The sequence below is a fragment of the Monodelphis domestica genome, chromosome 4 (assembly GCF_027887165.1).
Source record: "Monodelphis domestica isolate mMonDom1 chromosome 4, mMonDom1.pri, whole genome shotgun sequence".
NCBI classification, from domain to species: domain Eukaryota; kingdom Metazoa; phylum Chordata; class Mammalia; order Didelphimorphia; family Didelphidae; genus Monodelphis; species Monodelphis domestica.
In genome coordinates this window covers 143539549-143554852 of record NC_077230.1, presented here as the reverse complement: position 1 = coordinate 143554852, position 15304 = coordinate 143539549, and the positions used below count along the sequence as shown (strand labels likewise).

The 15304-nt window shown below is 34.0% G+C and overlaps 1 protein-coding gene across 5 annotated transcripts in view; it reads right to left on the bottom strand.

Annotated features, from left to right (window-relative positions):
• The window catches only part of ARHGAP15 (Rho GTPase activating protein 15), an 892738-nt gene that overhangs the window by 681830 nt on the left and 195604 nt on the right, over positions 1 to 15304 (bottom strand). For all 5 annotated transcript variants that reach the window (XM_056793814.1, XM_007494120.3, XM_056793815.1 and 2 more), the window contains exon 6: positions 14674 to 14763. In XM_056793814.1, the coding sequence (XP_056649792.1) occupies positions 14674 to 14763 (90 nt within the window). The remainder of the gene's footprint in view (positions 1 to 14673; positions 14764 to 15304) is intronic.

Genomic DNA, 15304 nt, shown 5'->3' with positions numbered 1-15304 from the left:
ATGCCTTTTTATGAGCTTTCCCTCAAGTCTAGAATAATCTTCCTTCTCTTAGTCTCCTGGCTTTTGACTTCTCAAATCCCATCTAAGATCACAATTTCTAAAGGAAGTCTTTCCTGATTCCCCCTTAAAGTTAGTGACTGCTTCTGTCAATCATCTCTAATTTATCCTGTCTAGAGTTTGTTTACATATCACCATTTACATGTTGTTTCCTCGATTAGACTATTAGCTCTTTGAGGGAGAGGCTATCTTTTTCCTTTCTTTGTACCTCCAGGGCTTAGCACAATGCCTAACACATAAATCTTTTTCCTAGTTGACTGGACTGACCGACTGAATGTATCCTTAAACCCGGATATACATGTCAGAAATACATGCCTCTTGTACAAGATTATGTAGCATGATTTCCTTGGCTACTCTAGTGGGGGGGGGCAGGGTGAGGGGCTGGAAGTTCAAATAGCATACCTGAAAGTTGATGCTTGGATATCACCATCTTTCTATTTAAATGACAGTTTTTTTGCATTTAACTTAGTATAAATCCACATTAAAATTACTAGTTCATTGCTATGCAACTCCTAACAATAGGAAGGAAGAAGAAAGGAAAGAAACAGGAAGTACATTATTCTCTTTTTGGAAGTATACTATGAAACTTCTAATTCTATAGAAAGGAAATAAATACATTTTAAAAATTATCCTTGCTATTCTGTAATGATTATGATATTCTTTGATTTTCTTTGTATATGTGAGGCAAAGGCTATTGTCTATTACATGGCAGTTAAGGATAGCTAAGTGGATAGAGTGGGGCTTGGAGACAGGAAGATCTGCCCTCAAATTTGACCTTGGACACTTACTAACTGTGTGTTCCTGAGCAAATCACTTAATTATGTTTGCCTCAGTTTCCTCATCTATAAAAGTAGCTTGAGATGGATATGCCCAACCACTATAGTCTCTTTGGCCAAGAAAGCCCTAAATGGGGTCATGAATAGTTGGATACAACCTAACAACAATAACACATGTCAGGCACTGAGCCAGGTAGCTTTTGACAAAGATTATTTCTCCTTTGATCTTCAAAGTAGCCCTGAGAAGTAAGTGCTATTAATAACCCCATTTTAGCTTTCAAGAAACTAAGGCAAACAGAGGTTAAGTTACTTTCCTAGTGTCAGGGAGCTACTAAGTTTCTGAGGCTAAATTTGAACTCCTCTTCCTGACATCCTACTCTATCCACCGAGTCACTAAGTTGTTGACATGTTACTACCTGCTCAAGAATAGATAAGAAATGACCTGAGGTATTTATAAGCAGTAATATGCACACTTTTTAGCTATCCTGGAAAACTATAAAGCCTGCTTATTTCTATTAGTATCTTTTAGGTCCTCAGAAATGGAGTATTTTTTTAACAAAGAAGAGGGAAGATCATTTACTAATAATTATATTGCCAATCTTCAATAGCCCCAGGTTAATCTTTTTGCTAGCTTTTCTAAAATGTAATTAAATTCATGTAATAACACATTTTTTAGAAACTACTAGAATAATATAATTATTTATAGGAAAATCTTCCCATGTACCAATGATACTCTTCCAGAGGACCTAAAGAAAACTTGGTCAACCTCCATATTTGTTCTTGTTACCTTTAATAGTTAAAATAAAAGCTTTATGTTATATTTTACTTTATAACTTTAGAATTGCCAGTTCAACTTTCAAAAGTGCTTTATTCTCCTCTATTAAAAAAAAATCTGAGCCTGAAATTGAGGTATAGAGTCACCAGATGGCAGCGGCACTTCAGTCAGGTGGTCAAAAATGCAAGCCATTCAGTTCAATAATTGAACAAACATCTATTCAAAATTTTGACATTGTATATCAGATTATACTAGGCACTGGAGAAACAAAGACAAAAACAAAATTGTCTTTGCCTTTGAAGAGTTTACATTCTATTGGAGGGCATAGTCTTTTGGAAAAGAAGAGATAAAGATAGCTGTACAAGCTCCCTGAATTTTATTACTAGAGATTTTTCACTTTTTCTTTAGCAAAAGTATATTTATTGGGGGCAGTTGGGTAGCTCAGTGGATTGAGAGCCAGGCCTAGAGACAAGGATGTCCTAGGTTCAAATCTGATATCAAATACTTCCCAGCTGTGTGACCCTGGGCAAGTCACTTAGCTCCCTCTTCTGCCTTGGAACCAATGGTTCCAAGATGGAAGGTAAGGGTTTAATTTTAAAAAGTATATTTATTAAAATAACTGGACCTAGTCTTTTCAAATGATTAATTTTAAAATGACATTTTGAAGGAGAGGATCTAGTGGTTCAATGGAAAATCACTGAACACTCTATCAGAGGACAATAGTTCAAATCTTGTCTCTGTTGTTTACTACTTGTGGGACCCTGAGCAAATCACTCAGGCCTTGTTTTTCCATCTGTAAAAGAAGGCAGTTGAATTGGCTTATCCCTAAAGTTATTTCCAATTCTAAGACTATGCCTGTGAAATATGTAACTATGGTATAATATGATACTTATCTCACAAATACTTAATGTTTCTCCCTTTGCTAAAGTTTTTTCTTTTTTTAAGAGATCATCTTCCTGATGAATAAGTCTCATAAAGCAATTGGGTTGCTTCTTCCCCATTATCTGTGATTTTAGTACCTTAGATTTGAGCTGAGACTTCTCTTCAGGACTGCTTAAATAATTAGAACGGGAAGAACCTCAGTCAAAATTTTCATATTCCTTCCCCTCAGACTTTATTTTCTTTACATATGATATAAATTAAAGATCAAACAAGTAAAGGAGAACAATTGAAGTAATGAGATCCAGAAGGCCTGGGTTCAAATCCTAACTCTGCACCTTTAAAGCTTTATGGTTTGGGGCACATTCTTCCCTCTGACTCTTATTTTTCTCATCCTGATGGGTCTAAACAAGATGAGCTCTGAAGTTTCTTCAGTTTCTTATGTTTGGTGATTTTTGTTATTCATAAAAGAATATCACTTATGAACAAAAGCTTGCATGTCTGTTGTTCCTTAGAAGAACTATGGCTCTGCTAAGTGAGCATAAGAGTGAAGTGGACATCCTCTTTCTTTTTATTTATCATCCATAGAATAGGTGATTTTTGTACAATTATTAAGTTATATAATATTCCTTGGTAGCTAATAACCTTTATTGTTTCTCTAACAACAGCTTGAGAGTACATTTTCAGTTGATAAACTTTTTCAAAGAAGAAGTATCCCTTAATATGTATGTATGAGTAAAAAAATTTAATACAGAATTATCCTTGTTTCACTATGTTCTTTGTAAAATTCTGTAAGAATGTAGTGGCCCCTGTGTGTATATATATTTCTTTGGTATTGAAGGTCAGGTGAAAATAATGCATTGTTGAAAGCATTACAGCTTTGTAGTCAAGTGGGCTTTATTCTTCAAGTTCAAAGAAAATTTTGAACTCTATCTCTGGAAATTCCTTGAAAAAAATAATCCTGCATGGTTGAGTGTTGGAAACTATAATAATACCTTTCACTTATATAGAACTTGGAACCCTTCTCCACAGTGGCCCTCAGAGCCAGCCACTAGAGGACAAAATAAGAACCTTTGTTCTTCCAATGCCCCAGATTATCTCTTGCTCAAAGCTCCCTTTTCCAAAGGTTGTGGGGTCAGATTTTAGCAATGAGATGGCCATGTATGCTCACACTACCTGCAAGGATAAGAAGGAAGTCACCAATTATAATTCTTCTGAGAAGATGAAAACCACTAGACCTTGCCATCATTGGCTTGTACTGACCCCTGGGATGGCACCGGTAGCTGGGGCTTCCAGGTACCCAGGCATTGCTGTCTTCCTTTCTGTAAGCCCCAGAGCTTCTGTGGATCTCTCTCCACCCTGGAGCTAATTGCTCTTTGGTATTCTCTACTCCAATATATGTGATATGTAATATGTGAGCTCTTTGAGAACTGAGACTGTTTGACTCTTTTGTTTGTATTCTAATCACATAATAAATGCTCATCCATTCTATTTCTCTTTCTGCTTTTTAGAGTACTTTCACAGAAACTGACTCATTTTTTATTGAAAATTATTCTGTGAGGTAAATCTAGCAATTCTTTATTCTAGAGATAATGATACAGAAATAATTTGCCAAGTATGACAGAGATAGTCAACTATACAGCTCAAACTAGAACCAGGGCTATTAATAGGGAAAGCCTCTAAGGGGATTTGACCCGGAGTAGAAAATTAGAGACTATTTACAGCATCCTCACCTGAAAATTTCCCTTCCCTTGAGCAATGCTTTCATGGTAAGTTTCTTTTGCCCAGTTCTAATCTCTAGCACTGAGGTGATCTTATTCTTTAGTTTGATGCTTCCTTATATTCTCTTCCTCCCTACACATTTCTTATTCTAATATTTAAAAAAATTAGTCCTAGACTTAACTTAAACTCAACTCTTGGCAGAAAAATATAATGTTCTTTGCACTCAAACAACTTGAGCTAGATATGTTAGATCAATAAAAATATTTTTGAGCCCATAAAAGAGTAAAACCATAGCAACTGGATTAGGCATTGGTAGCTCTTTCATTCTGGCTTGTTTTCATGTCTTCTCAAATACTATAATTCTCCAAAGCAAAGCTAACTTCATGTACTTGAAGTGAAATACAACTATGAATAAGAAGATCCATCCATTTTCATTTATTTATTCCAAGTATTAAAGAATGAAAGGAAAATGGTAAGGAAAACTCAGGTTCATTTTAAATCTCCACTTCAAAGTAAAGGAAATGAATAAAACCATAATACTTATAACTTGTGTTTGAAATGGTTATTTCCCAGATGTCATAAAATAACATAACATAATTAATAAACTGAAATATTTCTCAAAATATAAAGTAAAATACACATCAGTCAGAGTCATCAAATCATGCTTAAACATAATAGCTATCAGTGAAAAGGAGAGCATGTAAAATTTTAGTATATATTAGATTCATCATATCCTATGTAAGGATATTAAAGAAATGATAAACATACATAAACATGTAGGAAATTAAATCTACTGGTAGACCTCTGAAATTATGCTGCAGTTTAGGTCCTACAGAGTAGACTAAGGACCTACAAGGTTAAAAGAATTGATCAAGTTCTGAACTTGAACCCAAGTTTTTTAGGTTCTGAGTTTTTTGGTACTGAGACTTACTCCATCGTACAATGCCATACTGTCTTCTGTGTACCTGTATCTGCATATACAACATATACATATATGTGCGTCTACACATATATACACATACACATATCTATTTATGTCTATTTCTCTATAGATATATACTTATATAAACATGAAAGAGAGACAAAGAGGAGGGAGAAGAGGGAGGAAGGAGGAGGTAAAGAGAGAGATTGGTTTAGCCAGCTAAGTGGCACCACAGGTAGAATATTAAAATCTAGAATGCTGGAGTTCAAAGCCAGACTCAGATACAAGTATCTTAACCTCACCTCTCTTAGCCTCAGTTTACTCATCCATAAAAATAATTTCTGTAGTACCTATATTTCACTGTTGCTGTGAAGACACTATTTGGAAGTTTTATTAAACTTAAGTAATATTTATTAAATTTACTCATTACATATTTTTTCAAAAAATCATTGACACTTCCAAACTAGAGAAAATAGAAACTATTTAACAAACAGAAATGGTCAATCTTGAAAATAATAGTCATTCTTAATGGATGCAAATAATAAGGAATTTGTAGTTTCAACATCCACAATAAGAGTGTCTATGACCTACTCCCAGACTTACTTAGCTGATTTAGCAGACAAGCCTTAGGAATGGATTAAGGTACCGAGAGGTTAAATGATTAGTCTATGTTAAGTAAGTTTTAAGTGTCCAAAGTTGCCTTCAAATCAAGATCTTTCAGACTAGTTTTATATCTACCTTATCCTACTGCCTATATAAATAATTCATATGAAAACTAACAAAAATAATAGAAATTGGAAAAAAATAGTCACCAGCATAAGTTTTTTTTTCCTCAAAGGAATAAAATAAAAAATATTTCCAAATAAGCTAATATATAGGTAATTAAAACAGATTAAATTATTCATTTTCTTGGGGAAAAATGTACAAAAATAAAATTTTAAATAATTTTCATAAGTCATTTAACCTTAAAATGCCATATAAATAGCATCTATTATTTATAAACATGAAGATTTAGAATGATTATTGAAAGTATGTAATAAATTAAACTTCATATATCATATAACAGTTCCAAGTTGATTATTATTATTATTATTCAAAGACCTAGAGGTTGCATGTGTGCAACTGAAATACATGCAGTCTTCTACATGATTTTGGGTAGCGCCAACACTTTCCAGAGAGACAATGTGGTTGTCTACACAGAGCTGTCCTTTGAGTCAGGAAGATGTAGCTTCAAGTCCCACTTCTGACAGACTGGCTGGGTGCCCCTGGGCCAGACCTTCAAACTCTGAGTGCCCTTGGGCATTTCTGTAAGACTACAAATTGGCTATCAGGCACAGATCAGCATTTCTGGAGGGAGTTTTTTCTTTCCCCCGTTGGGAATACTTCATGGCAAGAAGTTATAGGTCTGGTTCAAAAAAATCCAAAAGTAGTAAGAGCAAAAATCTTTCCAAAAATCTACAATATAAGTTCTTTAGTATCTCCATTCTAGTTCAATCAAGCTCTTAGTTACCAAAAAAATTCCTATATCATAGTCTAGGGTTGCATCAAGCAAGTTATCAGGACTTTAGGAATTATTTATACCTAATTCTTTGTTTTTCCAATATTAAGTGTCAGTCTCTCTTCTTTCCCCTTAACATATTTTTAGTATATTAAAAATGTCTCTATGGTGAGCTGCTAAATAAACACTTTTTACTGCACCATAAACTGATCCAACAGCTAAGGAGGTTGTGAGTGAGTCTTTGGTGAGAAAAAAACAAACAAACTTAAAATGAACTCTATAATTTACTCATACATTGGCTGACAATCTGATGCATTGCAAACATTTGTCCTAAGAATCCTATGATACTCATTTTTGTTCTTGTTCAGTTGTTTTTTCAATCATTTCCTAGTCTTTGTGACCCATTTGTGTTTTCTTGGCAGAAATACTGGAATGGTTTTCCATTTCCTTCTCCAGCTCATTTTATAGATGTTATGGGCTGAAGTAAGTGACTTGCCCAGGGTCACACAGTTAATTTAACACAGTAAATAAGTATCTGAGCTCAGATATGAATGAGGGAAAAGGAGTCATCCTTACTCCAGGGATAATGCACTATCCACTCTGCCACATACCTGTTTACTCTGTTTTTTGCTACTACTATCCACTTACATAGGAAATTGACCGATGCATAATAGTTTATAATTATAGATTTAACACAGAGGCATTTCACTTAAGACAGGAATTGAGTAATGTGGCAGAATCAACATATTCTGTTCAATGCATGTCTCTATTTACTCATAATATCATACATTTTAAGTATTTTAATATCTCCACTAACCAGAATTCAGCCTTCAAGAGCTTCTTCTGAGCAGTTCCCAAAACTTAGGAGAAACAACATCAACAATAAACTGCTGTGGGAAGAAATGCCTTAGGTTGCTCAGAATTCACTTGTTGATTTGACTCTGGGGATTTTTCCTTAGGTGACATAAAATAACAGGATAAAGCAACCAAGATAAGCCCCAAACTCAGAGATTAAGCCCCAAATGCTGTAATCACATCATTTATTTGTTTGCTTTACAACAAGAAATGAAAAGCGTACTTGTGTGGTGCTGTATGTAGCTATAAAGACGGACAGACAGATAGATGGATAGACAAAAAGATGGATAAGTGGATATATAGATATGAATATTGGAATATAGATATAGATCTCTATATTATATATACAAATATGTGTGTATATACAACCCACAAGTTAACATAAACATCTTACATATGTATGCATATGTTATACAAATGATACATGTATGTGCATATAGATCTCTGATGTGATCTATAGACACAAATGTATCTATATGTAGAAATATATAGGTATTTTGTGTATCCTTATGTGGGCATGATATATCGATCAGGAAGTATTATTAAGGGTAGATAATGCTAAATTTTAAAACATTAGAGGCCTGATTAATAGTAATGACACTGACAGAAATAGTGAAGGTAGAAAAGGAGAGGCAATGCTATGGGAAAAATAATAAGCCTGGCTTTGGACATATTGAGTTTTGTGGATCTCTTTGTTATCCTTCCCTTGACAGTTGCAAACTTACAAAGAGGGTATTTGGTCCTTGACAAAGCACAACCATAAAGCTCTAAGTGGTGCTGGTTGTTCAAATTAGTATAATAATAAAATATTTAAACTTTAATGTTTGCAAACTACTTTTATAAAGATTATCTCGTTTGATCTTTTATAATCTTAGTAAGTAAGTGCTGTTATTTCTCCCATTTTACAAATAAGGATACTAAAGCAGGCAAAAATTAAATTACTTGTCCAGGGTCATATGACTGATAAGTAGCTTAGTCCAAATTTGAACCCTAAATCTTTCTGTCTCCAGGTTAAGTGCTATATGCAATGAGCCACCTAGTTGTCCAAAGGCAGTGGAAGAGCAAATATAGAAGGTGATTTTTAAGAAGGTGAGAAAACCACATAGAAGAAGGCTGCTTTAATCTTTGACTTTCAATTTCAGACATTCCGACTTATTTAGTTGCCCAGGACCAGAGATCTTATAGTTGCCACCATAGGTCCCCATATTTTTGTACCAAATAGTCAAAGACTCAGAAAGCAAGTTAATTTCAGGGACTTTTTTTTTTTTTTGGAAAGGCAAGTTCTATACCCATTTTGGGGCCAGAGGGAGGAAGGACACTCCTTTTGCTTTCTGTCCTACTTCCTACTTGTAATTCCCTTCCAGAGAAATCTCAAATGCCTGATTATACCAGTATAGAAGAGTGAAGAAGGTGGTCCTGGTAGTGCTTCAGTTTTAGATATAGCCTGACAATACTGCCATCCCTTAACATGGTTTTATTTAGTTATTACAACTGTCTCTCTGTAAATGACATTCAGGATTATTTAAGATTATGTTGTAATCCTTTTAATCCTCAGTGCTTTAAATTTCAGGCTAAACAACAAAGAGCAAACTAGCACTTAGCAAGAATGTTTAAAGCATGTGATTCAAACATAAATCTTTTTATACACCCCTCCTCTGATGAAAACCTAGTGTACCACATTTGTTAACCAGGGAAACTGGTTCAGCATTTCACTGCAAATCACTCCTTTCCTAAATGGTGTATCTGGCATCTTCAAACATGTTATAGTTCTTATTGGTCATGCCAAAAGTAGAATTTTTTAAAGTTTTAAAAAATAGACATTAACTCACTTAGCTAAGAAATTAGCTTACCCTTTGTAACCATGACGTCTCTTATACAACACAGGCACATAAATATAGGCTTCATGTTTGCAAAGGAAAAATTACTACAATTCACTCAATCTTCTTTTCACTTTATCCATAGCCTCTTCTTTTATATACTACTTTAAAAAACAAAAACAAAAACCTTACCTTCTGTTTTGGAATCAATACTAGGTATTTGTTCTGAGGCAGATGAGTGGTAAAGGCTAGGCAATGGGGGTTAAGTGACTTGCCCAGGGTCACACAGCTGGGAAGTGACTTAGGTCAGATTTGAACCTAGGACCCCCTGTCTCTAGGCCTGGCTCTCAATCCACTGAGCAACCCAGCTGCCACCTATATACTACTTTTTAAGAAGCATCCTGTGATTCCTTCCTTTTCTCCATTTCAGGCAAAAGTGCTAACTCTCTCCTCAAATAGCACTTTGTATAGTTCTCTTTCACCCCATCACATTTTATCTTCTGTCATAATTTCTATTAACAAAATAATCTTCCCTGGGGGAGGTGGGGAGATGCCACATTATTTTAACCTCTGAATCTGCAAAACCTTGGGCAATAAGATACCATACACAGAGTAGGTCCTCAAAAAATTGTTAAATTGAATTAAATAATCCTATTCTATATTGGAAATTGAGGGGATGTCCATCATTTGAGGAATGACTGAACAAATTGTAGAACATGTGGGTGATGGAATACTATTGTGCCATAAGAAAAGATTAGCAGAAATCTTTCAGAAAAAAGGTAGAAAGATGTGTGGGAACTGATGCAGAGTAAAATAAGCAAAACTAGGAAAATATTTTACACAAAAACAGCAACACTGGACAATAATTATCTGTAAAAACTTGGCTCCTCTTAGAAATGCAATAATCTGGGATAATCCTGAAAGACTTATTATGGGGAATGCTGTCCACCTCCAGAGAAAGAACTGTTGGTGTCGTCTTTCACATCAATATAGTTATGGTTTTATTTGTGGGTTTCAGTTATATATGTTTGTTCTTACAGCAATGACCAATATGGACTTGTGTTCTGCATGACAATAAAAAACAGAAAAACATCCTATTCTATTTTGTAGTAGAGCCATTTGTTTACATGCATTTTCTCTCTATTAATAAATAAGCTTCTTGAGGGTAAGAGTCCATGTGTCTTTCATCATTTTTGCCCCCACAGTCATCTACAACACTGCCTTAGATACCATACATGTTAAACAAATGTTTGTGGAATTAAATTCATCAAATGTGTGGAACCTATTACTGAACTACTTAAACATTTTGACAAATATTCTATTTTTGTATGAAATACTGTCAATGAGGAAGAATCATTTTTGCTCTTTGATAAGCTATGGGATGCTCTGAAATCAGCCCTGTGGCTATCAATATGATTTATTCAGGATTGTTCAATGGCTATACATTAATACTTAATTAATGTTATTGCTCTTGTACTACTCCCTACTATTTTAAGGAATATCAAATGCATGTTTAGACTTTGATGGAACTTTGATGGTAAAGGAAGCACAGGACTAAATGCTTACTCTTTGAACAAAAACTACGAACATATAAATTCATGTGATCTAACAGTATATGCAAATGCAGGAAATGCCTCGCAGTTTAGTATAGTACATGGGCGCTTCTGAGTTTTTCAAGCACATCTTACACAGACAATGATTTTCCCTATTAATTTCCTGTTCCATTTCCCTACATTCACTCTAATTACAGTGGTATATAATTGGTAATCCATCTGCTTTTTCAAGATAGATTTCTAAATTTAAAATTACTTCTAATTTTGCTTCTTTGATTTTTCTTGAACCAAAAATCTCAATAGTCATTTGCTATCTGTAATCTATAATTCATAGGCTCAGATTGAACACCAAGCCTAATTCAAACTTGGAATTCTAAAGCTATTTCTAATGTCACATATCAGCCGAAGTCATCATGGTCTTATTTCATCCAGGAACAAACACTTTATTATTCTGTAGGTAATGAAATCCACAGACGCATACATGCACACACACACACACACACACACACACACACACGCATACACACACACACACACACACACACACTCAAAACACAAAACAATGCTTTAATGCCATGTTTTTGAGATATAATCGTGTGTTTATTCTGATCATTTGAGGTAGGCCAGCTAATGTATCTAATCAAATATTGATGCAAGTCATCTAGATTTAGCTCTCTGGCAAATCCTTCCAGATCCTTTTTTTTTTTCTTCAGTTAACAGGACTATGAATGCTATTTATAATATGCCTTTCAAAAGACTTAGTTTTATATGCTGTATCAATATATGGGCATTAGTGACTTTTACTTAATTCATTTTGTTCATATGTTTTCAGCATATAAAAAATGGAATGATTGAATAGTACTAGAGTCTTGATATTTGCAAATATTCTTTAGAATCTCCTTTTTTTTGTTTATTTTTATAACATATGGTCATTTGTCCATTCATTAATTGATTCAACAAACCTTAAATGAGTACCTTTTGAAAAGCAAGACATTGTACTGGGATACAAAAATAATTGACCAACAAGCATTTATTAAGACCTGGTCCCTATCCTTAGCAATTTTACAATACAGTAATGTAAGTTATAAAATAAATGTAAACAAAATACATGAAAAATATGCTTATTAAATTGTTTTTAAGCTTTTAATCTTTCCTCAAAATAACTGGTATGAGAAGATAAATGTTATCAGGGGTCCCCAAAAGGTTCAAAATGCATGCTTTTTTCAGTATAAACTTATACCCTTAATAAAAGAGACTAGATTAAACTTTCAAGTAACTACTTCTAAATAAGGTGATAAAAGAAGAATAAAATTAAAATTAAAACAGGAACAAATGTTTGATGTAAAGACGAGTAGAGTCACAAGATCTACTGTAAACTTTAAATTATTCCACCCTATTTAAACCTTACTTTAGGGGAAGAGAATGTTGTAATCTCCTGATTGAACAATGAAGGTACTTAGTTCTCACCTTATAGTGAAGCTAGAACTTTAAGCTAAGTCTATTTTTAGAGTCCTAATACAAAAAGGTGTTAAGTAACTATAAAGGTTAAATTAATCACAAAAAGTTCAAGTAACTAACAAAAGGTGAACTTAGATGTAAGAAGTATGTAAAGATGTAAAGAAAGAAGATATAAAGAAGTATGAAGTAACTCTAAAAGATATAACCTAATCAAACAAGGTGAGAACTAAAAATATGGGCAGTCCTGGAGAAAGCCTTTGATGTGATTGGTAGATGTGAAAATTTAGAGGAGGAGACACAAGGGTGAAAGATCTATATATTTGGTTCCCTTGCTGTCTCCAAGTGGTCCTTGATTAAAAACACCCTCTTTCCCCAGAGAGGTGGATCTGGCTGATCATTTCTTGTGAGCAGCCTGGGTGCCAGTTTGATCCTGGAACTCAGCCTGGAGGATCTCACTCAGACAGCTTCCTTGAGATGGTCTCATGGTGAGTGAAAAGACTGACTTCCTTTTCCCTTGGGCTCAGGGAGGCCCCTTTGGCCAAGGCCTTTAACTTCTGCCTGGCTCAGACTGAGCTAGAGCAGTTTAAATTAACTCTTTCTTCTCCCTCTCTCTTCACCTTAATTCCTTCTCTCTATATTAATTAGAATTACCATAATTTCCAGCTGACTTGGGTATTTAATTATTTGGGATTTTCCCTGGTGACCAATTAATTTAGATTTTTAAGTCACAACACTAAAATTATCCTTTACACTACACAGAGTACTAAAATATAGAGCTTTTACTTTGGTATATTAATTAGCACAAAATATTCTTTATTTCTCCCAATAAACTGCAACATATCTATAATCATTTCAGGATATATAGAGTTTAAGTCATGTATGTGCCCTGATCCTTCATGAGTCTTGTCCACGGATTCCCTTAAATTCTTTGTGGAGGCACCACTCCATATACTGGAAGTCTTTCTCTAGTTCTCCACAGACTTACTCTAATGTCTCATCTTGATATAAATTTGACTCTGGATTTTTGAAGATTATACTTGGGGGAATGCAAGTTCTGCCCAGTTCCATACCTGAAAGTCTTCAAATTCAGTTTCAGCAACATCTATGTTAACTTTTTCAAAACCCACCTATCTGAGTATTGAGAGTGACTCATTACCAAAAGTCTTGTCACTTGGTGATTAATTATTTGGAGATGGCAACATGTTTCCTCATATATATTTAACAAAATGCCTAATCCCAGCGTGCATTCCATAATCACATGCTCAAGAATCCCAATGTATGGTTATTAATTCAACAACACTGCATTTATTATGCACCTAAGATTTACAAAGTGCTATACTAAGTACATGATATACAAAGACAAAATGAAAAACATTATTTTCTCAAAGAGCTGGCTGCATTCTCCTTGGAGATAGAGCAGAAGCTAGAGAGGACATTTCCACAGAAAAATTAGAATAAGGCCATTTGAAGAGGGAACCTTTCCAATCAATCAATCCAAATATTTATTAAGTGCCTACTATGTGTCAAATGTTGTGGTGAGTGTTAGGATACCACTTATAGGTGATTTAGATAAAGGACAACTTACTGGGCACCTAAAAACTTAAATAAAGCATATGTATTATTAATTGAAGAATGAATACTATTCTAGTGAGGGCAGTCTTACTTAAAACCACCAACTACTCCAATCCCAGAATCTGACAATGTATAAACCTTCATAATTTAGAGTTCAAAGGGGTTAATTTTAGATACTGCATAGATAGATAAACAGACAGAATATAGATATATTTATTTCATATAAACAAAGTTATTTATTTTCTCTCATATGCAATTATAAAAAATTTATCTAAAATGTAGAAACAAATAGTCTGTTTACAAATTCTGGGTCTCTTTTATCCTACCAATTCTCACTAGTGAATGTCTCAAGAAAATCACAACCATAAGCAGCAATCTAGAAAAACGACCATAACAACAACAAGGTAACCATACACAGTTGGAGCTCAACTTGTGTAAGCATTTTGGGAACTTTCTATTTATTAATGCTCTCTGGGTCAAGGATTCTAGGCATAAACCCAAAACAATTACCTACCATCTTAAAAAAAAACGATTGAAAATAAGCAGAACATTAATCAACAAATAAACACATCCTTAAATGTTTTGATCATCACCAGATCTTTTAGTCATTAAAAAGCCCTAAAAAATGGAATCAGCAACAACAAAAGATGACAACAAAAACCACCAGCCTTTATTCAATTAATTCACACTACTAAACGTTTTAAATAAGAGTACCTAGGATTTGACTCCAAGAGACTTTATACTCATAAAGACAAACACTAATGAATTTAATATTCACAATACACTTACCTGAAAGACATTTTTTCTGCTTGATTTTTCTTTGGTCCATTCAATATGTGCTCCACATAAATCCACACATTCTGGTTTGTGTCCTGTTTTCTATATACAAAATTATACATGAATAAAAAGTTAAGAATTTAGGGTACCTTAAAGATCAAGAGTTTTGTTTTATTGACTGAATATTATAGTGCTGCTCCTAGCATCACAACATAAATATATACATATATATCTTTTCATATTTCTAATAAAATCTTATTTTTAGGGATATCAATTTAAGATTATTTTTATTACATGTAATTAAGAATACTACTTCAGATGATTTTAAAATTTTCATAGAATAAAAAAAGATAAAGGAATGAGTGAAATTATGGCATCTTAATATACTCCTTTTTCACAAATCCTGACTACTCCCTCCCTTTTATGCACTGTTATTAATAACATTTATATAGCGATCACTATAACTAAAATTCTAGTGTAATAGACTCTAGGTACAATGAACTGTGGTCTTATGAAACGTGCACTGGGGCAGCTAGGCTACTCAGTGGATTTTTGTTAAGGAAGTTCATTCTCTGACCCTCCTAAGTAGCTTGACCTGTCCGTCAAACATTCCTGACATAACACAGTTGTGCCAGGTTTACAT